This window comes from Ornithodoros turicata, chromosome 7 (genome assembly GCF_037126465.1).
Source record: "Ornithodoros turicata isolate Travis chromosome 7, ASM3712646v1, whole genome shotgun sequence".
Taxonomy (NCBI): domain Eukaryota; kingdom Metazoa; phylum Arthropoda; class Arachnida; order Ixodida; family Argasidae; genus Ornithodoros; species Ornithodoros turicata.
The window spans coordinates 27,525,142-27,550,524 of record NC_088207.1 but is presented as its reverse complement, the minus strand read 5'-3'; the positions used below and the strand labels follow the sequence as shown (position 1 = coordinate 27,550,524).

The 25,383-nt window shown below is 47.8% G+C and overlaps 1 protein-coding gene across 1 annotated transcript in view; it reads left to right on the top strand.

Moving 5' to 3' along the window:
- LOC135400738 (potassium voltage-gated channel protein Shaw-like) overlaps positions 1-25,383 on the top strand; it is a 115,139-nt gene that overhangs the window by 46,836 nt on the left and 42,920 nt on the right. Inside the window, exon 2 of the mRNA XM_064632616.1 lies at positions 18,448-19,902. Within this exon, the coding sequence (XP_064488686.1) occupies positions 18,528-19,902 (1,375 nt within the window). The 5' untranslated portion in view covers positions 18,448-18,527. The remainder of the gene's footprint in view (positions 1-18,447; positions 19,903-25,383) is intronic.

The window sequence follows — 25,383 nt, the reverse complement described above, 5'->3', positions numbered from 1 at the left end:
CGTATATCCACAATGCGATTTTAAGAACAAGAAATAAATAAAATGGCTGCACTTATTGTTAGTGTTTCTCAGTGCAGGTTGATGCTAACATCAGCAGACGTCAGCCACAATTCTTGAAGCCGGTGAACTCGCGCTTTGCGTTCTTCCCGTCCTCGATTTTCATGTATCCACACGTGCGACGTTCCCCCAGAATGCTACAGCAGAAGATGCGAAAAACATCATGGCTTTCAGCTGTCACACGAGCGCGAGCGCTCAACGTCGTGTCTTCACGTGCACTGCTAACCGTGGGGAATACCTTGCGACAGAGCCACAAGATACTCCGTAGCAGACGACAGGAAAAGACTCTGACGGTGTCGTCGCTATGTGTCGTCTGCTAAGTGCGCAGTACGCCACTCCCGATATTCCGGCACCGTGTGAATGCTCAACATAACACGGGACGGAACTTCGGCTCCCTGAGCAGTGCTTTTCGCTTTGTCTTCCACTAGAATGTTCCGTGAGCATGTCGTGCGTGTGAACGCGCGGTAAAGGGGTCACTAAACTGCAAAAAATTCTCTTCGCGGCACCAAAGATGTCCTTTCCATGACAGGAATAAAAAAGGAACGCGATTTATCCTTTGTGTCATTCGTGATTTATGCGCGTAGGGGACCGCCATTTTACTTTTCCTTCTTCTCTCTTTCACAGGACACGCGGCAATGCGGAGCGTCCTGTCATTGGTCTCCTCAAACGATCTCGCGTTATGATTGGCCAAATCGTTCGAGGGGACCAATGAGAGGCCACTCCGCGTTGCCGCCCTGCTTGAGAAGGAGAGGGTAAATTTCAGTTTCGTTCGCCCATAAATCACGAAGTACACAACGAATGAACCCCGTTCCTTTTACGTTGGTGTCAAGGTAACGGGATCGATCACTCTGCGAGGAGAAATTTTTGCACTTTAGTGTCCCTTTAAAAATAAACAAACGCCACTCTCCAACCACTGTCGTACCCAGAACTTCCCAGAATTAACATATTTCCTTCCTTTCCCAGAACAGTAGCAGGGTATAGGAAGCCGCGCATGCTCCGTCCTTATGAGGAGGTGGACGTGAATCCCTTTCCACGTGGTTCCCCCATGTGCGATCAATGTTTTCCCTGCGTAGTCCGGCCGCTGAACGACGTGACGTGCGGTCGCACGTAAAGCGGAAATTGTCCTCCCCGCGAGGCACGCTACCCTCGACAGTGTGGCTTTAAGTGAAAGAGGCTTCATTAGAAACCCTCTCATTTAATGTGATCGCCAAGGAGAGACGCTTCAGGACACAACTCACCGCCAGGGGGCGGCTTCGAGTTTTCTGGCATCGCCCGTTACGACGTAGCGCACGTAGTTACACGTAGAATACATTTTTTTTATGTTCGTTTAGAAAATAAATTTGGCAGTACGTGTTCAGAAGCAATCAGTGTGTGAATATTACCAAATAAATGTACGTTGCGTGTACACAGAGGGCAATAGCAACCACATGAAGTGACGATGAATGGGGAAATTTGCCACTTAATTTGTGGCTCACGAACCCAGGACATACTGGTCAGTATGTGATATGAAATGGTGACGCCTTGGTATGACAATACTAAACCGAGTAACATCCATAGCACTAATTAAACATGGGGATGTCACCTTGAATAGCGGTCCACGACCACTTTCAGCCTGGGCATGTCGATTGCAGATGCGCCGAATCCGCCACAGCAGCACTCGGCAGTTTGAAGGTACTGTCCGATTCAACGATCTCCTCCGGTCCATCGACCCGACGATGGATTTGGTTGCCACACAACAATGCTCACGTAGAGAAGCGTCGATTTTACACCGTCTACGACTTAATGTCGCTAGAACCCCTCTGCTTCTCTATACAATATGGGTCTTCTCCACTCGCCGAAATGTCCTACTTGCGCTGTTGAAGCTGATATTCTACATTTTCTCCTCGACTGCCACAGATTCGACAGCCCTCGAGTCATCCTCAGGCGGCGCCTTCTCGAGCTGTGGTGCACAGACTTGCAGTGACCAAAGCAGTTCTGGCATCCCTCAGCGACACAGGTCTCATGCAACAGCCTCTGAACTCCAGACTTTTGTCATCTCATTCGTCAGTGCTCCCCCCCCCCCTCCCACCCTCACATTTCACCCCTGTTGCACATTACTCTAGTCTGTTTTCTCTTTTCCCTGTTTTCTTTTCATCTATCTCATCCTTCTTTCGCCTTTTCTTTCTTTTTTCCTCAATTTTTCTTATATTATTTACTTACATAATAACAAGCCGACACTTAGTTTGGCTGACATTTCCTTCCTTATTTGCCCTTTTTCTTATTCTCCCTCCCCCTTCTTGACGAGGTGGCGTCACTGCGCAAGGCATAAAAGTCGCAATATGAATTGTGTTCAGCTAGAGTTTGCAAAGGGGACGAGTGTCCTTTAGAACGACGACAGGTGTATATACGTACATACATAGGAAACTGATTATATGTACGCATATCGCTGTACACACACATGGAGAGACGCCGGAAATAAGACTTCGTTATAAAAAAAAAGATATGTGAATCGTAGCTAAAGTGTGTTACTTTGTTCTTTGTATGCTTCACGATTACGAGTTGAAGACGCAGCGAGCTCGCGTGTAGTATATGCAAGGAAGTGACATTTAGCATATACGCTACGAGTACGACAGTTTGTCTCTGTGCAGAGAGAGGGTAAAGTTTAGAGAAACCACGTGACTGACTGTCTGTCCACTCACAAGGCAGCAATAAGCGGGTATTCGTGGGTCGGCTCACAGTAGAAACCACCCGGTGGGTTGACAGTAGAAACCACGTGCGCCTCATCCTTGAAATGTTACCCACTTATTTGGGATCGGGAACAATGAGGTCGCTCCGCGGGTAATAGGGGAGAGAGGGAAATTAGAGAGTTGCGCAGACAGCTGACCTACTTGCATAGCGTATATTGCTGGAAGCCCTGCTCCGTTCACCAAGCGGACTATCAGAAGCCAGCATGCGCAATATTTTCGCCTGGCGGTGTCTCGTCACTGCGCCATTAACGCCCCCGGGGAAGCAGCCATGAGTGGTGCGGCGTGACCAAATCTCCTGGTGTGACGTAATCAGGTCCGTGTGACGTAGCATCACCGTAGCGAGGTCTCATTTCCCCCGAAGAGTACTCGTCCGCTAGAGAGACGGAGCGGAACTACTTGGGGCGAACCCTCCGCGTCACGAAGTGACTGCACCATTCCTCACTGACTTACGAGATCTCTGAAGGAGGAGAAGAGTTTGTGGACGGTGTGCAGATGAAATGCTCCTCTCTCTGGCGCTACAGGTGAGCAAGTTCTTGCGCAAGAGCGCGTGGTACTTGTTCCACAATACGCCGCAACCAAAAACCCGGCTCACTTTGAATGCTCAATTTTAGAAGGCACATAGAGACAGGTGAAGTTATCTTCACCTGGCCCAGGACGCACATTCCCCCAGGGCGTAAGTCGTGACGTTGCCTACTTCTGTGAGGCCGACAACGGCGGGCCCTTTCACCACCACCACCGCCACCATGTATCCGGCGGTCACGCCACGCTATTTTTGCTTGGTAACTGCGCCCCCGTTGTACTGAATACGGTTAAAGGTCTATGTGTGTAAGATAGTGAGGGATCATGAGAACGGTTTGCCGTAGAGTACTCGGAATTCGCGAAAATAATTTCATGTTCCCTTTAATCTCAACGCCATGACCAATACGACACTTGTGTTAATACACATTAAAAAGAGAAAAAGAAACACACACAACATGTACTGCGTTTCGAGTGTGACCTGATATGCAGCATATGACGCACCGTATCGCGTGGGTTCCCCACAGAAAGGTGACGGTATGTGATAATAGACATGATGCCCTGCAGTGTTGTCACACAGCTCTAAAGCAGATCAGCTGTTGACTCTTAGCGATCACGATTATTACCTAAAAATAGAACGCCTTCTAGGCTGTAACCTTGTGAAAAAGAGAGGTGAAGATGTAACATGATAATAGATAGTTTTCGCGGATCGTTGATAACGTGGCTTGCGTCGAACCGCATCCACCGGAACCAATTAGTGGATAAGATTCTGAGTTACGCACCCCTGCGATTGGTTCCGATAGGCACGATAACCTTATCAACGGTATACTAAAACTCACTATTCTCGCCGTTTCCGGTTCCCCTGATTTCGTGGTTCCAAAACGACCTCCGGTTACGAACTGTCATCTGCGCGGTTTTAGAGCGGCTGCGGATGATAGCTCTGCGTTCCGCCTGCTGCGCTGCGACGTTTCATAAATTTTCTCGAGAATGCTACAGTGGTGCGCGTTCGGTTACACAATGAGAGGAGAGGGTAAACAAATTGTGGGCAGTGAAGTTCGACAGATTCCCACGAGACTAAACACGCCGCAAAGCATGTGCAGCAGCAGTGAAACGAGAGGCCCCGCATGCGTTGTTTACATTGCGTCCCTGCTGTGTATAGTCGTGACTAGAGTCACTAAATAGGGAGCAGAGTAGCGACACTGAGCCAGGCGAGCGAGGCCGCCATCTGCGTCGCCTAGCAACGGGACACCAATCTCCCCCTTCTCCGCCGGAGAATAGCGCGCGGCCAAGCCAGCTCGCCACCGAGGAAACCGGTTTTGGACGGATGGGACTCAACATGGACGGGACGTTCTTCGAAGGAGAAACCACGTGACACGATCGGACCAATCGCGGACACCGAACGACTGCTCCGGCGTGGAAAAGGAATGCGATACTCTGTACCCCTATTTAGTGACTCTAGTCATGACGATGTCCACTCGTGTGCGGCCAACAACGGCAGGCTACTTCGACCTCCCCGCCCCCTGCTTTGTAAGCCGGTATTTGTTTCTAGGGGGACAATTACTGATGAACTGTTGCTATTCTTGGAGCCCCCTGTACACACCCCTAACCAAACAGATTGGATGCCGAGCATCTTCGCTCGTAAGGGTGCTGCGGTAGGCGCCATGCGTGGGAAAGACGTTCTCCTGCGGTAAAGGTGCGCTATATAAGGATATGTTCGTGAGAAAGACTTCTAAAAAATTCAGTGGCGATTAGCGGTAAATGCGAGAGAAATGCGTTGCATTAAGCACCTTTCCCGGTCTATACTTGATTTCCGGGTATCCACTTCCGGTTTGAACCCGACTTTCGGTTGTCCACTACCGGTCTAACCTGACTTCCGGTTGTCTACCCCGGTCTGTGCTTGACTTCCGGTTCGACACTTTCAATTACTATATGTAAGTAATTTAATTAGCCTCAATTACTTACTCCCTTTAATTACCGAAAGTAACCGCAGGCTACCTGAGGTAATCTTGCATTTCATTTAATTCCCTTTAATTACGTTTACTTTCTTTAGTTACTCTCAATTTCCCTTTAATGCACGTTAATTATCTTTAACTACATTTAGTTATCTGCGGTTACCTTCGGTAATTCTTTAATTTCGTTTCACCTTTCTCTTAATTACATATATCTTTCTTGTACATATCGTCTTTATATATAACTTTCTTGCGTTAATTACCACCGGAAGTTGTCGCGTGGTATTTTCCTGAGAACGGAATGTAGTTCACGAAAAATACTGGTCATGCGCGTGACTGGTGTGATACATGAATGTGCCGCGGTTATCATATCGACTTATCACACCTCCTCGCACCTATACCGATCAGTGGATTGGTTGGCCCTCAGAGGATTTGTCGCGATAAGTCGTCACATTACGCTTTTGTCGCATTCATGTACACGCAGCTAATGAACGCTCTGTGTCCGAGCAGGAGCATCCGCACTTCCCGCGTGTCACGCGCAGAGCGGAATTTCCATTTTTCTTCATAAGGAAGACAACATTCCTGCAGCTCGGCGCTTGAGCCTCACAGTCAAAAGCCGGTCACTTTATGAATGCGTTAGCCTTGGCCCACTGCACCGGCGCTTTTATATGTGAGCTGTCATGCCGCCTTGTGTTCACCTTCCTTCTGCCGGCGCGTGGAGAGTCGGGCACCGTCGATCTTCTACAAACGCGTTACCATGGGAACAGCTTTGTGAAACAGCGAATCCAAAGCCAAAGCCAAAAAAAGAAATAGGGAGGAGCTCATCGAAAGGAAGTGCCGCTCTGGCGTTCGATTACGACTTCCTCGCAAAATGGCCGCCGCTTCGCAGAAACAAACAAAACTAGAGTCGCGGCAACAAAAGGAGCGCTCGGAATTTTTGAGAGGGCCGGGTTGTAGAACATCTTGAATGCGCCTCATGCTTGCGTGTCTGGCCGGGACGTGGTTTTGCAGGTTTCGAGCTCGCGCGGCGCCGACTATCGCTCTATGGGAGCAGGAAAAAAAAAAAGTATGCGAGGGCGTGGAAGTAATATTGGAGTAAGAGGAAAGGATGTCGATTTCACTTGATGGATTTCCACACTTTTGCTGTCGAGAAGAAAAAGGGTATGATGTCGCGTTTTGAATGAGGGGGTTGTCCCGTGTCGATCGTGCAAGTAGAGACGTGACGTCTATCTCTTTCTTTCTCCCTCGCATTCTCTTTAGTACACTCGGAACCTCATCATCACACATCAGAGGTGAAGGGCGACCACCGCACAGATTGATTCTGTTACCACTCCGGATATGTCGAGAGCGTGGAGCATACGACTTTTTGTGACTCTTGACACAGTTGCATAAGTGTCACAAAAAGGCGTACGCCTCCCGTTTTCAAAAAAGCAGTGAAGAGAATGGCGTCAAACGGGGTGACGTTTGGCTGGGAGTGTGCTAGGGTGATGTAGAGTGTAGAAGTACTGTTTTCGCTGGGTTTTTTTTTTGTTGTTTTTTTCTATCTCTCTCTCTCTTGTGATTACGCTGGTCTTTGGACGAAAACAGCGACGGTGCATCGACGAAAGAGGCATTAGAGATATCCTGGTACGGTAGAAGGAATTAGAACAGTCAGAAAGGAAGACGTCTAAAAGAAACGTCGGACTGTAGTGGGAATACGCCGGCGGTGACACGATATTCTAGTGTATACCCCCGAAAATTGCTAGCTGCTTCGCCGATCAATACGTCACGCGATCATCACTTTCGATCCATACTTCAGTTGCGATAATACTTAATTCACCAAAGAATTGTACGACAGGATACGTTTGCATACCCTCAAATCGGCTGTGTATTTTTGACGCGATCGTACCTGCAATTCTAGGTGGCGTCCTCTAGCGGTGTATACAGCTTGATCCGTGTATTCATACGAGTGATATTCTCCAGAATAATACCAGCGAAAGATGCGTAAAACGTCATAGCTACCTGCTGCCACGTGAGCGCGAAAGCTTACGTCGCGTCTATTCGCGCTGTGCTCACTGCGGGGAACATCCTGCGGCCCAGCCACAAGATATTCAGTAGCAGACGACAGGGCCGATGGTGTCGTCTGCTATGTGCGCGTTATACCACTGCAGATGTCCCAGCGGTATGTGAATATCCAACATAAGACGCAGCAGAACTTCCATCCCGTGAACTTTCTTTGTTCCACTAGAATATTTCCTGCGTATGGTACTCCTGTGAAGAGGGCTGTTGCATCGAGGTTTGCACAGCGCCATTTCGGGCCCAAGCGGCCGCGGATCCAAATGGAATATCGAGTTTCATCAGCGGGTTCCGCGCGGTGTTTCAACCGGTGTGGCGCCAATGAAAGCTACAAAACCTGTAGGAAACCCGTAGAAAAAGCGGTGCATCTGGCCAAGCGCGAACAATTTGACACCATGTATTTCAAAGCATCGCGTCGTCTGCTAAACTCCCGCGTGTTGCATATTTTGGGGCGCTGATGTTGCTGCTGGGCGCCACATGGTCCGCAGAAATAGGTCTATTCGTGGGATACCGAGCGTCCCTGCCCTGCTGATACTCTCTTACAAACTCTTCTCTGCTCTTATACGCCACACATACAGACGCACGCATACAAGAAGGCGTTGCCGCTATTACCTCACACACACTGCACCATACCACCACCACTGACGTAAGAGGTGCTAGGGCACCCGTCATGGGCGGTGGAGAAGGGGGATTGACGATGATTGGAAAGGCTGCGGTGGAGTGGCAGTGGCGCTCACGCGTTTTAGAAGAGCCGGAGGGAGGGAAGGAGCTTGAAAGTGTGTTGGAGCGAGAAGGTAGCGCTGTTGCTGGTGGGCGCAGCGGAATATTCTCGGGCATATTTCGAGACAGAAAACGTATTCCACACCAGAAAGAATATTGACAGCAGCGCAGTGACACCTTCTGTACACGGGAATAGAACTGAGCTCGAAAAAGAATGGGATCTATGAATTCCTGGTATATACATAGTGTCACAGCTAAATGCGAACATATTTTTTTTTTAAACATATATATCACTTGTTTCGAGATGAAGTCAGTTGCAATATAGCATATGCTGAAGGGCACTCCTGAAGAGGGCACCAGCGAACTCCTAAGGCAATGTCCTAATTAACTTTCAATATTTAACTTCTTAATTATAAAATCTACGATGTTGCTCCAATGAGAACATCTGGTCTCTTCGGTCACCTGATACCGTAGCCGTTTTCAGAACAAAAATCCGTCCGAGATCACCCGCAAAAAAAAAAAGAAAAAGAAAAGAAGAAGAAAAATATGAAGAAATCGTGAAGGAATACCATCCTGGAAAAAGATTAAAAGACAACAGAAAATGCAACCCAAGATAAGGGCAGTCCCGATAGCGTCACCCGATAGATTTGTTTTTGTTTCGTTTCCGCAAGTTAAAGCTCAACCTCGACGCATGAGGCGGCACTGTGCTCCTTCACCCTCTCACATTGCGAGTGAACGGAAGACGCGTCTCTGGAGATGCGCAATGAACAAAACAAAGAAAAAAATGGTGTTCCTTCACGATTTTTTTGCGGACGATCTGTCGGACGGATTTTTGTTTTGAAAACGGCTACTGTATCAGGTGTTCTCATTGGGACAGCTTCGTAGCTTTTATAATTAAAAAGTTAATTATTGAAAGTTAATTAGGACATTGCCTTAGGAGTTTCCTGGTGACCTCTTAAGGAGTGCCCTTCAGCATATGCTATATATTGCAACTTCATCTTGAAAAAAGTGATACATATATTTCTAAAAAATACATTCGCATTTACTTGGGACACCCTGTATATGTATATACAGCAGTCACCTTTCGGTGCTGCCGTTCATGCCATTCCCTGAAATCCTGAAGTTAAAAATATATCATCAGTACATTCCGAATTCTTAATAAAATATTACATCTTCGGCACCATCATCATTCGATTGTTCGCAACTATCCAGCTCCCAAAGTAAAGCAAACATTGACAGCTTGTAAAAGATGCTTCTATACGCTCTCTCCCAAACGAAGGACCATCACCAGCTGCGTTAGAGCCGCACGAGGCCATGAAGTAGCCGAACGACCGGACTTCCCTCTGACCCAACCGACAAATACAACAGCCGCGTCTTTTACTGCCCCTCGGGCCATAAACGAGGGCGTGTCCGCAATCTACCGTTTCCTCTAGCTTCGTGTGTTCGCTGCTAGTCCTGTGTTGGACATCCTCACAGTACCGTTGGCGCGACTAAAAGCGAGACCAATCTGGAGTGATTCTTCATGAGCGCCGTGTTTTGTCAACGCAGTATAGTGTGGTTAGCAATTTTATCTCAAAGTTCCCAAGTAATTTCGGGCCAATAACGCGCAAGGGAGATAACGCGCACCAACCGAAAACTATATTCATTCCGATGCATTCATTTGAAAATGAATGTATCGCGCGCGTATGATGCGCACCGGTGTATATAACAGGCTCGAGTTCAGCCAATCTGTGCTCGTGCTCAGAAAACAAGGGATCGTCACGCTGAGACCGAGAGAGAGAAATACATGATGACGATGATATGGGGATGACTTCCGCTCATTGAGCAGAATGCTACCCCATGAGACCGATTTTCACACGATGATACGTCGTAATAATTCGTGGCATTACGTCGCAAGGTGACTGTGTACGGCTAGCGTCAAAGTTAACTCGAACACTGCTCCAATCAGCGAAGCGGAAAGAGAGACAACCTGGCAGGGCCTATAGACGACCTGCGCCCCTACGTCATTGATTACGTACACTCTTAAAAATGAACTTCACCACATAGCACGCACCTAGCCAATCATCACCCCGAATGACAACGTTCTCGCCCTAGATTTGTTGAAAACGGGAGGAGGAGCCTATTTTGTGCCGTGCATAATGGACACAAAATAGGCTCCTCCTGCCGTTTTCAACAAATCAGGAGCGAGAACGTTGTCATTCGGGGTGATGGTTGGCTAGGAGGGTGCTATGTGGTGAAGTTCATTTCTAAGAGTGTACCGCCGCCGCGCAAAGCGTGCTGGTGGGCACTATAAGCTTCATCAGCCTCAGCCGATGCGTCTTTCCCGCTTCTTGCCCACCACAGCAAAATATAACCTCGAACCCGTCCTCTCATGACGTCGTGTGTTTGTAAACAGAGGGTCGTCTATAACAGAAAACAATGCCTTTATACCGAGGGCGCCGTTATTTCTATTAAGCACCACGAGAGTCCGCAGGCTGGAATGGCGTTCAGGTTAACTCTGATGCCAGCTGTACATCGCATTTAACACCTGTCGCGGGAGACCTGAGTATCTATGCAACTTGTACCTTCCCGCCAAGCTGCCTGAGCGTCTACGTCCTGGTTCGAACCCGCAACCTACAAAATAAAGCCCGCTGCCGCGACAGAAAATACCGCGTATAACGCGTACCGCCTCATAGCGCGCGGGAGGCGCCCGGTGACCAAATTACACCGCATACCTGGCGTTATGTGCCGGAAATTACGGTATGTCAGCGAACGAGCGAATCTCGCGCCTCACCTTTATATATATATTTACCCGAAGACTGTTTGGAGCACATATTTCGCGATTGTAATCATGGACCCAGCAGACTAAGGCCTTACGGCGCCATTCATGGCGCGCACTAATATCACAATACCAAACCAGACGCCATGAATCTTGTTGCCGACATGTTAGCATTGCGGCCCTGACCAGTGAGTTTATCATGCCATTATTGGTGTATCGGAGCATCATATTGGAACCACTATCAAGCATGGTCATTCGTCACGATTGGCAACCGCAAGGTGCTCTTCTTTATTTATTTATTTTTTCTTTCTCCCGCGAAGGTAATCAGTCAATCGGCGGTCAGAGTGACCGCACTGCCATTGGTTTATCGATGCGTCGTCGGTCGATGCTCCCTCTGACAAGCTGCCATTCATGTTTTCTCTCCGACGGGAGTAACTGTCTTGCAATTAGGCGAATGTTGCCAGGTTATTTCTCAGCCCCCGCTGACTAGACACTTGGCAGCAGACACGCCACGTGAATGTAAATAGAGAGTTTTAGTACATCGTACGCTGTCGCCTTTGCGTACGGAACGGATAGCGCTTGTGGTTCTGCTATCTTTCTGTTATGGGCGTGCACAGAACCATGAACGCTATCTCTTCCGTACGAAAACGCGATATCGTACGATGCACTACAACCCTCTAATTCCTAAAACGCATTCCCCTGTGACATCACAGCAAGCGCCTACACCAATGATGGGGCAGCGGGAGAGACCACGTGCTCGGGGGAGCCAATAGAAATAACCGAGATTATCGCTCATCTGACGTCAGAGCTTGATGCCGAAATTCGTTGAAGGGTCTGTCGTTAACTGCACTCTTAAAAATGAACTTCAACGCATAGCACGCTCCTAGCCAACCGCCATCTCGAATCATATCGTTATCTGTCTTGATTTGTTGAAAACGGGAGGCGTACACCTTTTTTTGTGACAATTGTGAACAGCATAAGTGTTACAAAAAAGGCGTACGCCTCCCGTTTTCAACAAATCAGGGCAGATAACGATATCATTCGAGATGATGGTTGGCTAGGAGCGTGCTGTGCGGTGAAGTTCATTTCTAAGAGTGTACTTCATGTAGAAAGATAAGACAGCAGACAAAAGAAAAGAAAATAACCAGTAATGTTTAAACAAAATGAACAAATAGAAAATGGGCAAAAGATCAACCAATGAAAATTACTTGTGGAGATCACTCGCCATCAGTCCGTACCCACCTCAAGTCAGGCGAGTCTCAAAATCTCGATCAGCTGCGCTTTTTCGAGAAACTAATGATTGCAGCACAGCCGTTTTCTGTTGCGTGTGCTAACAAGCCAAAATTTGAACGACATTGAAATTGACCTTTCAAAGAGCAAAGGTCGCTTACGCGACACAGCGACTTATGGCATATACTTGGGACGCGGGAGAATATGTTCTGCATCTTCTTCTTCGTCGCGCTCGCTGCAGTTAGGGGACACAGTCCTTCAAAGACAAGTAATTCACTTAATAATGCTCCAAGAAACTCTCAATCCCCTTCATTGCATGTGAAAATGAAAGCGGCTCTTTACAAGACTTCGTTTAGCGAAGACTATCACGATGAGGAACTCATCTTTTCAAGAGATTAAAATAAAAAGATTAAAAGAAATTAAAAGTATGGATGTTTATATAGTAAGCGTATACAAATGAGCTCACTACTCAGTTCATGGTTGATGTCCCAATGGCATTTACCGAAAAGAAATTGCTTCGATTGCGTCATCTGTTTACGAATTATTCGGCAGGGGCACCTTCATGAAACACCCACACTCTTAAAAATGAACTTCGCCGCATAGCACGCTCCTAGCCAACCATCATCTCAAATGATATCGTTATCTGTCCTGATTTGTTGAAAACGGGAGGCGTACGCCTTTTTTGTGACACTTATCTCATCACTTATATCTCATCATCGTATCTCTATTTTTGTGTGTATGTGTGTGTGTGTGTGACACTTATGCTGTTCACAATTGTCACAAAAAAGGCGTACGCCTCCCGTTTTCAACAAATCAGTGCAGATTGAATTGAATTTGAATTTGAATTGAATTTTATTTCACACATGGTGTGAGAAACTATGGCAAAAAAACCAAGTGGTTTGACAAAGGCCATAGCTCCTCTACGTTCGGACAGCAGTGACATAAAATAGACTACATAAACATTATCATAACGGCAAAGTATAATAGGTGAAAAAGCAAGCAAAATAAGCAAGCAGATAACAATATCATTCGAGATGATGATTGGCTAGGAGCGTGCTATGCGGCGAAGTCCATTTTTAAGAGTGCAGTATACACCAAGACACATGCGGGAAGAAAATACATACCTTACCTAACATAAAGGGACGAGACACATCATGGGTATCTCCGATAGTATTCAAAGCGCGCCCTGCCTTCTTTGTGTAGTGTATCACTGTTGAACATAGTTGAGGGAAATGTTGATGGGACGCCTAAAAAATCGTGCATCCACGTTTTCTTTGCGTTTCGCGGTATTCTTCGGGACAGCCTGGAGGTGTAGCCAACTCCGAGATTAAGGCGTCAGCTGAAACCGAGAGTATGCAAAGTTGGTGCGTATATAGCCAGATTTGGCAACCCTGGCTCTGTCGCCTGAAGAGCGTGGGCAGGAAAAAGACGCAGGGTGTGTTGTCTTCTAGTTTGGCTTTGTTTTGTTTTTGTCCACGCTCAAGGTCTTCCCATTAGAACACTTTTTCGGGGGTACTGAAACACTTTTTTAGACCTTGGCTCTGGAAAGCGGGGCTCGGGGGGGGGGGGGGGGCTTCACGCCGGATATTCGCCACTGGCCGGCTCTGCCCACTGTACCCGTAATAAACGTAGTAGATACCTCGCATATTGGCGTGACCCAAGCAGCACAATATCTTGGCCCAATAGTTGCAATTTCGGCCCAATATTGGACCAATTTTGGGCCAGTATTGCCAATATCTGTCCGATATTGGGCCAAGGTGTTGTGCTGCTTGGGGACGCACCCAAAACTGCAAGTGCATAAACAGATCACTTATTCCCGTACGAGAGCACATTCAAGGCCATTCTTGATTTGAAAGAGGTTACCAAGCCGCGATACACAACATTTCAAAGAATCTTCCTTATCACCGCCACGGAAATTAATAGCGACAGTACAACTTCACTGGCGCACAGAAATCGTGCAGGATAATGTTGTCAAATATTTTTCTCTTACTTTGTGTTACTGCTACGCAACAAGTTGACATTTTTATCTAACACAGCGTACACGAACCAATGAAATGATTTTTTTGAACAATTGAATTTTTTCTGTCCATGGCTAGTGACGCGACGTTTTTCTTTCATGTAACTAATCGAATCTTGCAGTCGCCAGTTTCCCATTTTCCAACCGTGTCGTGATGTCGTGATGAGGCGTTCCAAACTCGTGTTATAAAATATAAAGGCACTGCAAAAGGAACGGAAACATTTGACTACGGAGGCGGGGGGAGGGAGGAATTCGTAAAAAAAGGTTACGCGGAGGGAAAGGTCGATGACAATAAAATAAAATAAATAAATAAGACCTGCAACTCTCTTCAAGTTCTACTTACTTGCGTTCACGTGAAATATAATCGTCTGATTAGAAACCTGCAGCCCTGTAAAAGCAATTAGAAAGATCTACAATTTCTATTTCGAGCAGGAATCAGTACTTCTCTACGTTCCAACATACGCTAGTGATGTTGCTTTTCTTTGATCTATCCCTCTGAACATTTGGAGTTTACGTGCAGCAGAATCCTTCCTGTCATACCCCTGAGAAAGACAAATAAGGATGAATCGCTTTTTTTTTTTCTTCCCGATGTAGCTTTATCTCTTCCGGGAACGTCTCGAAAAAGAAACTCATTGAATCGCACTTTCACAAAAGAAGCGGTCTGCTGAATTAAATTGCTTTACAACCCGCAACGCCTCCTGAAAAGTGAGTTTTTCACCAGCATCTATTGATGCGTCCGCGAAGCCACCGTATTTGTATTTCCCGAAGCGGACCATGCAATTGTGTGGGCAGCACATGTGCATTTATATGGATTTTCCTTTCGTCGGCCGGCTTCTCTCGTTTACCTCTTTATAACGCCGCGCATCAAACAACAACAACGTATAGTGCAGTATATAACGGTTGGAGTTTTGCTTGTTTGATCGGTTAAGGGGGTTGAGACAGGTCATGCCAGGTATTCCTAGATAAACGTAAAAGTCGGTTCTTTACACCGATGTGAACGTGCATCGAAAGTTTCACAGCGACGCGGGTAATAGAAGCGGAGAAAATGGGCACCACGAATACCGAAACTCATGCGGCTCTGACGTCACAGCCCTCGCCGCCGCCAGTGATGCAGCGCACGAGAAGTCACGCGCTCGGCTGCCAATGGGACGCAGCTCTGAGCTCTGTGACGTCTGCGCTTCGCTAGCGAGTGTGTTCTACGGCTTCTATCTCGCTAACTACGACATGTAGAAGAATAATTCTTTTTTTTCTCTCAGTATTCTAGCGTGCAGTACAATGATAATGATGGCACGAGATGCTTCACCGCGGGAGTTGGGGTATCTATGCCATGCGGGATATTACATTAAAGCGACCATGAAATGATTTTCGCCAATTCCGAGTACTCTGCCGGAAACAATTCTCGTGATTCCTTACTATCATACACACGACGACTCTGACCGTATTCAGCGCACCGAGGGCGCAGTTACCACGCGAAAATAGCGGGCGTGACCGCCAGATACACCCCTTCGAAGTGGGCTTACGTCATCAACGTTGAGTCCTCTCAGCCAATTGTAGACGACCGGGAGGGTTACTTCGTCTAGTTGGGGCACTGTTGGGGTAGGTTCTTTTTTTTTTTTTTTTTTTTGTCCCCCTGCCCAGGTCCTTCGAGCCCATTTTTATGTTCTGGTAGAAGGGCAGTTTTTCGCTTCTGCAGCATATACGCGGATGGCGCTTCCACGAACGGCTAGTCGGCCTTTGCAATGCCACCCGAAGGCCTAGCGCAAGGACGACGCCTTTCGCATTCAACCTCATCACCGTCTGCAAACCTCTATGTCGTTCTATTCTTTCTGCAGCACATACGGTAGTTGGTTTTAGCCGGCGAGAATGAACAGTGTTCACCGACTCCAATGCACTATATAGCTATTGAGAACACAGGCATACGAGGGTCGTCCACACCCCTATAGTGATGGGTGTGGTAATGGCTTACCAGCATCTGCACAAAGCGGGACACAGGCTCACTCTCCAATGGATACCATCCAGTTTTGGTGTCGTGGGGAATGAACAGGCTGACAGAAGCAGCTCTCTCATCTAGGAGACGAACGAGGATAGCACTGCTGCGAGGAGACCATCGTTCCATTCTTCGACGTCTAGTGGCACGTCGTCTAGTGGCGGCTTCCCGCAAATTGACAATGACATTCTCCTCCCACTATGTTAGCAAGATTTGAGCCAACGGTCGCTTTCCGGATGTCACGAAACACCTCTCCTCAAGATGCTGCATTAATTCATCGGATGCGACTTAAAATGTGCTCTTTACAGCTCAGTGGCGTTATACCGCGTGCGACAAGTTGACTTTCCAAGATGCCGTCACTGTGGTGACCTGGAAGATCCTAGAGCGCATCCTTCTTCATTGCCCGCGCACTACCAACCTGTCAGAATCGCACTTTCAATGTCTCTAAATCAGCAGGACTCTCGCCCCTTCTCTTTGTCAAACTCTTGGTCCATGACCAAATCCAGCCCACCGACGCTCTGCCCTCAAATCACTTGTAAATCTTTTGGACGCCGTGGCACTTCGGTAGTGGTGACGAACCGGTGGCGGCGGTGACGTAGCACTTCGGTGGTGGTGGTGGTGGTGGTGATAGGGCTTGCCGTTGTCGGCCTCACGTATGTGGGCAACGTCACGACTCACGCCCTGGGGGAATGTGCGTCCTGGGCCGACTTCTAAGGGAACTCCGTAGCACTTCGGACCTCACAGTGAGGCATTACCGCCAGCAATGGGGCAGAGGTAGATTGGATTGGATTGGATTGGATATGAGAGAAAAATATAGAGATAGAGCATCGCCCCTTAGCGATGTAACTCCACAATCATCACCATTCAAATAAAGTTGTTGTTCTGGTTTCTTTTCCCCTTCTTTTAGTTCGATCATATCCGCCATAACGGTCAATCCGAAACCTGTTCGTATGTCCTTTACTTGTGCAAGCCTATGACCGTCCTAGACGTGCAAGTAAAGGGTGGAGATTTTCAACGAAACAGACTGCTTTTCATTAAAGTTACTTCATATTCAAGTGTGTGTCTAATAGCTATCTTTTACGTCAGAAATTTGATCAAGAGAGCATCAAGAACAACACCATCGTTGTTGTTGCTGATTGGTGTTTTTTTTTTTCGACATTTCATGATGTAGAAAAATTTCAAACGAAATGTAGCTATGCTGATTATAACGCACTTTATTGCGTCAAATTATATCTAAACATGAAATATCAGATATTACTATATGAACTGCAACGTCAGCGCCATCATCTCATCATCATTTCTTTGTGTGTGTGCGCCGGACTCTCCATGAGAAAAGTATGTCAGACGCTTTGGTGCGAGTACAGGCAGAGAAATAACGGACTTCAATGAGACTTCAATCCTCGACACTAAAAAATTCAAAGATGCCGAGCAGGAGTATTGTTTCACGCAACGTTAGTCCTTCGTGTGTAGTACTGCGTTATTACTGCAGCTCGCTATGTACTTATCTTCTAGTTGAATTTGTATTGTTCCTTTACCTTATACATCGTGTGTATTCTAGTGAAGTATTGTTGTAAAATGCATTTTCTGCATGGTAACTTTCAATTCGATCTTTCTCCGTTCCCACGCCCCTATGTAACGCTAAGGGTAAACTAACTTGATATATAACCAGCGGTGCTTCGATTGCTGATGCAATGTTGCTGATCGGAAATGTTCGCATAACCTGTGATGGGATACGATGTGTGTGTGTGCGTGTGTGTGTGTGTGCGTCTTCTAGATTTGCCACACTTTTAAGACCCATTTCACACAACCGTTTGTCTCGTCGGAGGTGAATCGGACCCATTGGAATCTACGGAGCTCGACTGCCTCTCTGTTCTATTTTTGAAGATACGCCCCTGGCAATGAAACTCCCCATTCATCATCTTAAAAATAAAGTTGTTTCGACAGGAGCGTTTACCGTTCACTCGGGTGTAATACATATTGTACTTTTGCGCTTGAACCAGTAACGTGTTTCACAGACGCTTTTCATTCGCACACTGTTGCTGAGAAATCGAATATTGAGTTTGCGTGGCTCGTACAACGTATAGGAAGCACTGTTGTAACACTGTGCTGTTATTACAGAAGCTTGAGCTTCCAAGAAACTGTAACAACGTTACACACGTGCCTCGATCTTTATATCCATTGTTCTTCAGCAGGTGCGAAGATTTCGATAACCTGTAACCTTCTGTAGACACTTGTTCTGCAGACATTCAGCTCTGTTCGGACAAAGGTACGCGCCTCGCGGGTGGAAGAATGTGATTGATTTTTACAGATACCCCATTACTATATGCCATACCGGCAGAATGGCTGACATTTTAGAAAAGCGCATTATGTTGCCTGTGTATTGTGAGTGAGTGTGTAATGCAGAATAATGAGTATGGCCTTTGTGTTCGCAGGCGTGATGGGCGTCGGGGAGGGATGCAGTCTCCGGCGCCCTGCCCTGTAACAGCAGCAACGTGGACGGTGGCGGAGCATCATGAACCTGGACGCCGAGAACCGCGTTGTGCTCAACGTGGGCGGCATCCGGCACGAGACCTACAAGGCCACGCTCAAGAAAATTCCGGCCACCCGCCTGTCACGACTGACCGAGGCCCTGGCGAACTACGACCCTGTGCTGAACGAGTACTTCTTCGACCGGCACCCCGGTGTGTTCGGTCAGATCCTCAACTACTACCGCACAGGGAAGCTCCACTATCCTACCGACGTGTGCGGGCCTCTCTTCGAAGAAGAGCTTGAGTTCTGGGGGCTGGACGCCAATCAGGTTGAGCCCTGCTGCTGGATGACCTACACGCAGCATCGAGATACGCAGGAGACACTAGCTGTCCTTGACAGACTCGATCTAGATACAGACAAGCCGAGCGATGAAGAGATCGCCCGAAAGTTCGGCATGGAAGAGGAGTACCTCGCCGGAACGCTGTCCTGCTGGCAGCGAGTCAAGCCCAAGATCTGGTCGCTCTTTGACGAGCCCTACTCGTCGACTGCTGCCAAGGTTATAGGAGTCATGTCTGTCTTCTTCATTTGCGTGTCCATCCTATCGTTTTGCCTCAAGACTCACCCCAACATGCGGGTTCCCGTCATCAAGAACATCACGGTGCAGACGGCGGCCAACCAGTACGCCTGGACGCTGGACAAGATGCAGACGAACCCGCACGAGGCCTTTTTCTACATAGAGTGTGTCTGCAACGCTTGGTTCACCTTTGAGATCATTATTCGCTTTGTGGCCAGTCCCAGTAAGCTAGACTTTGTGCGGGGGGCAGTGAATATCATTGACTTCACGGCCACATTGTCTTTTTACATCGACCTCACACTGCAAAAGTTAGCCTCACACTTGGAGAACGCGGATATTCTCGAGTTCTTCTCCATCATTCGTATTATGCGTCTATTCAAATTGACCAGGCACTCGGCGGGGCTCAAAATCCTCATTCAAACTTTCAAGGCGAGCGCCGGGGAACTCATACTGCTGGTTTTCTTCTTAGTGTTGGGCATCGTTATCTTTGCCAGCCTGGTGTACTACGCAGAGAGGATTCAGTCGAATCCGGAGAACGACTTTAACAGCATACCGCTTGGTCTGTGGTGGGCGCTAGTCACGATGACCACTGTGGGCTACGGAGACATGGTGCCCAAAACGTATGCTGGAATGTTTGTGGGTGCTCTGTGCGCGCTTGCCGGTGTGCTCACGATCGCGCTTCCTGTGCCGGTCATCGTCTCCAACTTCGCAATGTTCTATTCGCACACGCAGGCCAGGGCAAAACTGCCCAAGAAGCGGCGCCGTGTCGTGCCTATTGAAGTGCCGCGGGGACCACATCGGAGGCCGGCCGATATGAAGAATCCAAAGGACTCCTGTAAACCAGGTACGTCCAGTGTGAAATTCCTATCCCCCCTCCCCACCCCACTACTGTTTCGTCCTCGAAATGGACGTCCTGACGTCCGCTATTGTTGTGAGCACGTAAGCGTTCTTGCGAACAGTTGTCGACAACATGCTGAGACCAGGGGCGGATCCAGGATTTTTCTCAGAGGGGGGTCCAGGCTTGGTCAGCATGGCAGATGCACAATCTGGGTCTATTAAACACTATGTGAAGACAGAAATTGTGGAGGGGGCCAGAGCATCCTGACCACCTTCTAGATCCCCGGAAACGTTGTTTCCATGCATAAACACAGGGGTTCCGGCATGGAATAGCTGAAAGACCATGTGTGGAACCTCCGACCAGTATGTGTTGGTCGCACGCGTTACCCCCTTGTGTTCAAGAGCCATTTTTGGCCCACAAAATTTCAGTGTACCCAAAGTAAGTACAACACTGTGCATGTACGTATGTCTTTAGGACTACCCATCGTAATTAGGGTATATCTGAAGTCATTCGCTACGGAAGTGCATTAAGGACCTTCTGGAGAAAGAGCCAGTCTTTCTGTATGTGAATAATAGAAATAGACATGTTTGGGTTTTCAATGTGCATTGTATCAGCGAGGCTATACAGAGGGTCCCATATAAGTCGAACTATGTTTAAAAAAAAAAAAAAAAAGACTGAGCGCTCTACGCGGGTGAAAGCAACTGGAAGCTGTTTACGCTCTTATTCCCGTTCGCCAGTAATTTTTCATTGCTCCTAATTAGTCAATTCAATTCGAATAACTAATTAACTTTTGAATTATTGCTCTGGGAACAAAGGTGTAAATTGGAAAGTTGTAGAGCATGCCGAGAAACATCTAACCCAGGCGCTGTGTCTCCCTATCTCTTTTCTTATCTCCTATCCTGATACCCCGTCTGACATCTATGCATCGAAACAAGGGGGCGAGTCTCCAGGGCCACAGGGCCTGGTTCTCTTAACCCTACCCGTCCCCGTCCCATCACCCTGACCTTCCGACACTCCGTCGCACCTTCACTTCACGTCAGCGATGTGCACTGACTGATATTGTTCTTCAAGTTGAGCCGGTTGTTGTACGTCGTGCACTGGGAGTGTGTCCTAATGGCAAATCGTGGCAGAGTTCTATTTGACAGAATCGCGTATGAATCAAAAAGAGCAAGGAAACGATCTGGAGCATCTTCAAGGTAGGTAGCATTGAGGCGAAGTAGTAAGACAGGAAGTGGAACACGAGGTGGACAGGACAAGACTCCCACCATCAATAAAGATTTAATAGGACAAGGTAAAGCAGGGGTATCGGGTGGAGGGAATAGTCAGCGGGATTGACCTCGACAGCGCTTAGGTTGGCACGACAAGTACGTACCAGTGCTTATGGAAGACAGCTGGCTATTACACAAACATGACCGTATTCTGTTCAGTAGGCAGTGGTAGATAGGCACCAAGCAGAGGGATATATATCGAAACAGGAAAGCGGGGTTACCTCAATGAGGGAGAGGAGATTTTTGACAGGGTCCGGGATGAAAATAGATTGTTTGCCAACGCAGCAGTGTTCGCGACGGCCGAGAGTAAGAATACGCTGAGGAAAAGAGTGCGAAGAAGGATATGGGACAAAGGACAACCGGACTGCCCTGTCTCTCAAGTACAAAACAAAACTCTAGTTCTAAGGGGTGGGGGGTGGGGGATCTGGTTAAATACCGTTCAAATTTCGTCACCAACCCTTTTCAGTTATGCGCGTGTACATATACACTATTGCTTCCCCTTTGGCGAAGGCCGCATGCATCAGCGTCGTGCATGTTAGCTTGTTTCTACGTGATACCTGTTTCTTCGAATGAACAAATAGGCTCCCTGTATCTCCGGAATGCATTCGACCGATATGGTGATAACGTATTTTCTCCCGCATTGCAGCAGTGCAATATGCTGCACCCTAGACTCAACATGCGCGCCGCACTGCATGTTTTGTTCCCACACCCTGCGCTCTCTTCCTCTTTGTTAACTTTCCCGTAGAGGGTTTATACTAGTATACTTTAGCGATACGCACATGACCACTTCGACCCCATAGGCATTATGACACCTGAAAGGTAGTGGTTTCGTATTAAATAAACTGCTGTCAGCTACAGCCCATTGCCCCAGAAGAAGCTTTACTTCACCGACTGAAACCGAGTGGCACATCCGAGACAATGTTTCTATAGGATTGCTGTCGCACCCTCATCGACGTGCTGAACGGAGTGACAGAGGATTCACATCACCTTCTGATAGAGTGTGGTCGTTTTCACGCGAACCCCGGTCAGAATCGACGACTGACACTGAACACTCAGCTGCGAGCGACACACAGCAAGTCCTGAAGTCCAACGAAGTGCATACGAACAGACGCAACAACGAACCCCTTCTTTACATCAAACAAGTATTCTGTGACAGGCGAGCCGTCCATCAGCAAGCTGTGTCTTCACTCTGTGGTTTCGTTCCCCGGGACTCTGGTGGAGCGCACATCCTTCTAGGGAGACGTTCGAATATTATAGTACGTATGAGGAGCACTTCCGCACACCGGAAGTGTGACCATGTTAAGGCTCGTCCTATTCCGTGCATCATCCGAATCAAGCCTTTTTTGTCTAACGTCTTTCAGGCAGTCGCCGGAATTTCGAAGCGTTTTTTCGCATAACATTGTTCAGAGAAAAATGAGAAGAAATTTGTCATTACGTTTGACTTATTCAAATGTTCCTCTAATGCCAGTAGCCGTGCAGGTGTAGGCAGGAAAAGTATGCGTAGCGGTTTCATATTCAACTTATGTGGGACTTGTGTGTTCAAAGAGCCGTCTCTTCAGCGACCAGCGGGACGGCGCCACTGAGCGTTCGTAGAAAGTAACTGCTAGGAGATATTTAACGTGGTAAACCTGGGCGCCTATAGTGTAACGTCACGTAACATCGTACTTTTCGTTTCCGTGGAAATCTGAGGTTGCCGAACCGAGCCTCTGCAATGCTTGTGTGGAATGGCCCAATACCATGAGTATCGAACCATGTAAAAGAATTCGCAGAATCGCAGCACGCGTTTGGCCAACTCCCGGAGGAAGGAAATAATTTATAGCTGTACCCAGCGCAGTAAGATAACGTAGAACATATAGTGACAGCACGAAAGTTTGCTGGGGTAATTGCGACGGCGGTAGCATGTCCTCCAGTTTAAGGAGTTCCGAAACAATGACGTCCTTGTTCTTCCCAGCCCCTTCGTCTATTTTGCCCTTGTTCTGGAACTCCTCAAGCTCGAGAGCGTTCTGCCATCGTCGAAGTTAACCACGCTTCAGAAAACGTTGCTGTGCTGAAGAAGCGTATGCATATGCCCTTCAACAACGTGTGTAAACCTCGCATATACTCACTCTCAAAAAAAAAAAAAAGAAAGAAAAAGATTTGGAAGAAATCAGACCTTTCCAAATACTTCCCAGTTTAGACCCCTGGTCTTGAATTTTATTCTCCAATACTGCAAATGGTCCATTAACTTCGCTTAAGCTTCCGTGCATTTGGGACTGGCAGTCAAATCAACTCCTGCAGGACAACTCCCGCCCCCAAATCTAAAGGCGCCTTCCGACTTCGAGTCGCAACCTAGTGCGCCTGCAGGCTTCAAACTGTTGCTCGCACAGTGATCATGTTGCGAAGACACTCTTCAGATGCGTGCTTTCCAAGGTCCGACTCTCCAACCTTGAGACACAGTCTACCAGTGTTTCTGGTGACACGGCATTACTCGGTGCTCAAGCTAGAAGCCTTCGCCCTTGTTTAGGTGTGCCTAATACAACAGAGATCTTCTTCCTTTCGGCAGAGGCGCGAGAACCTCCAGCCCACATTCTGTGCGACAAAGAAACCTTTGGCGCTTACACCTGATTCGTCAGCCGACATACCCATCATTATGTACGAGATATCGGTCTGACTTCCCCGTCGTCCGCATTCTGTCGTGCTCTAAACAGCTACATCAATCACAGTGCCACCTCTGCACAGCGCCACCGACGTTGGGCGCTGAATCAACCCGTGGTACATGAGTCTGTCCCTGCCATTGCTAACAACAACAGCATACCACTTGTCGCTGCATGTCAACTCACCTTGGACCACATTCATGCCTTCCATAGCCATCGAACGGAGGTGTACAGTACACTGACGGGTCAGTGCGGCAAGGTTCGTCGACGGCAGCGTGCGACTCTGTTTCCCTATGAAACGTCATCTGTCGAAGCTGAGCTGTTTGCTATTCTTGCTGCCTTGAAGCATATGTCTGCTTCTCCGCCTAGTGCCTGGACGGTACTCACTGACAGCAAAGCGGCCCTAGCTATCCTGGTATCTTACTCTGTCAAGATAGTCTGCGACATGCATTTTCTGATACTCGTAATATACAATGAGCTCCTGTTCTCGGGTCACACTGTGTGGTTTCAATGGGTTCCGAGCCATGTCGGCACCCCCGGCAATAGTCGCGCTGACGCCGCTGCGAAACGTGCTCATGCGTTAGAGCCGGTTGGTGGAATACACATCTTGACATCCGCCTGCCAACTGCAGCTACGCCGCTTCCTTACTGTCAACACGAAGCTGTTTGTCAAGGACGCTGCTGGGACCAACCCATTCTTGAGGTCCATTGGCCCAACAATGGAGTACACTATCTGTTGTCGTGTCTCAAGGAGAGAAGAATCTGTCATACATCGGCTCCGCCTCAACGTCGCCTGCACTCCGTCACTGCTGTTCAAAATGGACCAGCAAGCCACACCCTTATGTTCTACCTGCAACGTTGAGGCAGACATTCGACACCTTCTTCTCGACTGCTGCCTGTCCCAAGTTCTTCCGCGATAAGCTGGAGTCTCGCCTGACCAGCCTCGGATACTCTATCTCTCTCGCAACATTACTTGGCACACGGAGCAGTGGTGTAACCGCGGCGCTTCTCCACTACCTGCGTGATACCGGTCTCCTCAGCAGCCTGTGGCATCGTGTGTGGGACAGCGGAAGACCTCTGACCTCTGACCCCACATCGCCTTACTCTTAACTACCCCAGGAATACGCACTAAGGAATTACTTAACAAGGATAGCAAGCTGTCCTTTCTGGCTGACTTTTCCTGTCAAGATAAATAGATCCCGCCCTCCAAAGGAGATCAAATCAAATCAGGTATTAACCTATGAGGTGAAATCAGAATAGGAAAGCGTTCACTAAGGAAAGTAGGTCATTCATATCTAGTAACATCAAAAATAGGTTTACTCCACGAAAAGAAGCAACCAGAGACAAATTACTCATTCGAATGCAGTATAGGACAAACAATTCCAAGAGGGACAAATATTGCAAAGCGCCCTCCATGTACGTTGCAATGAAGTTATCTTTCGCCACTAGCCATTCTCGTTAGTTTTAAAGCTGAAAGGATAAAGTACTTTGTGATCTCTTAACACGGACCTTACAGTAAACGTACAAGCTTTGTTCTTGAGAGATTTACGTCGCGAGACAGCTACGCTCAGTCCTTGACAGAGATGT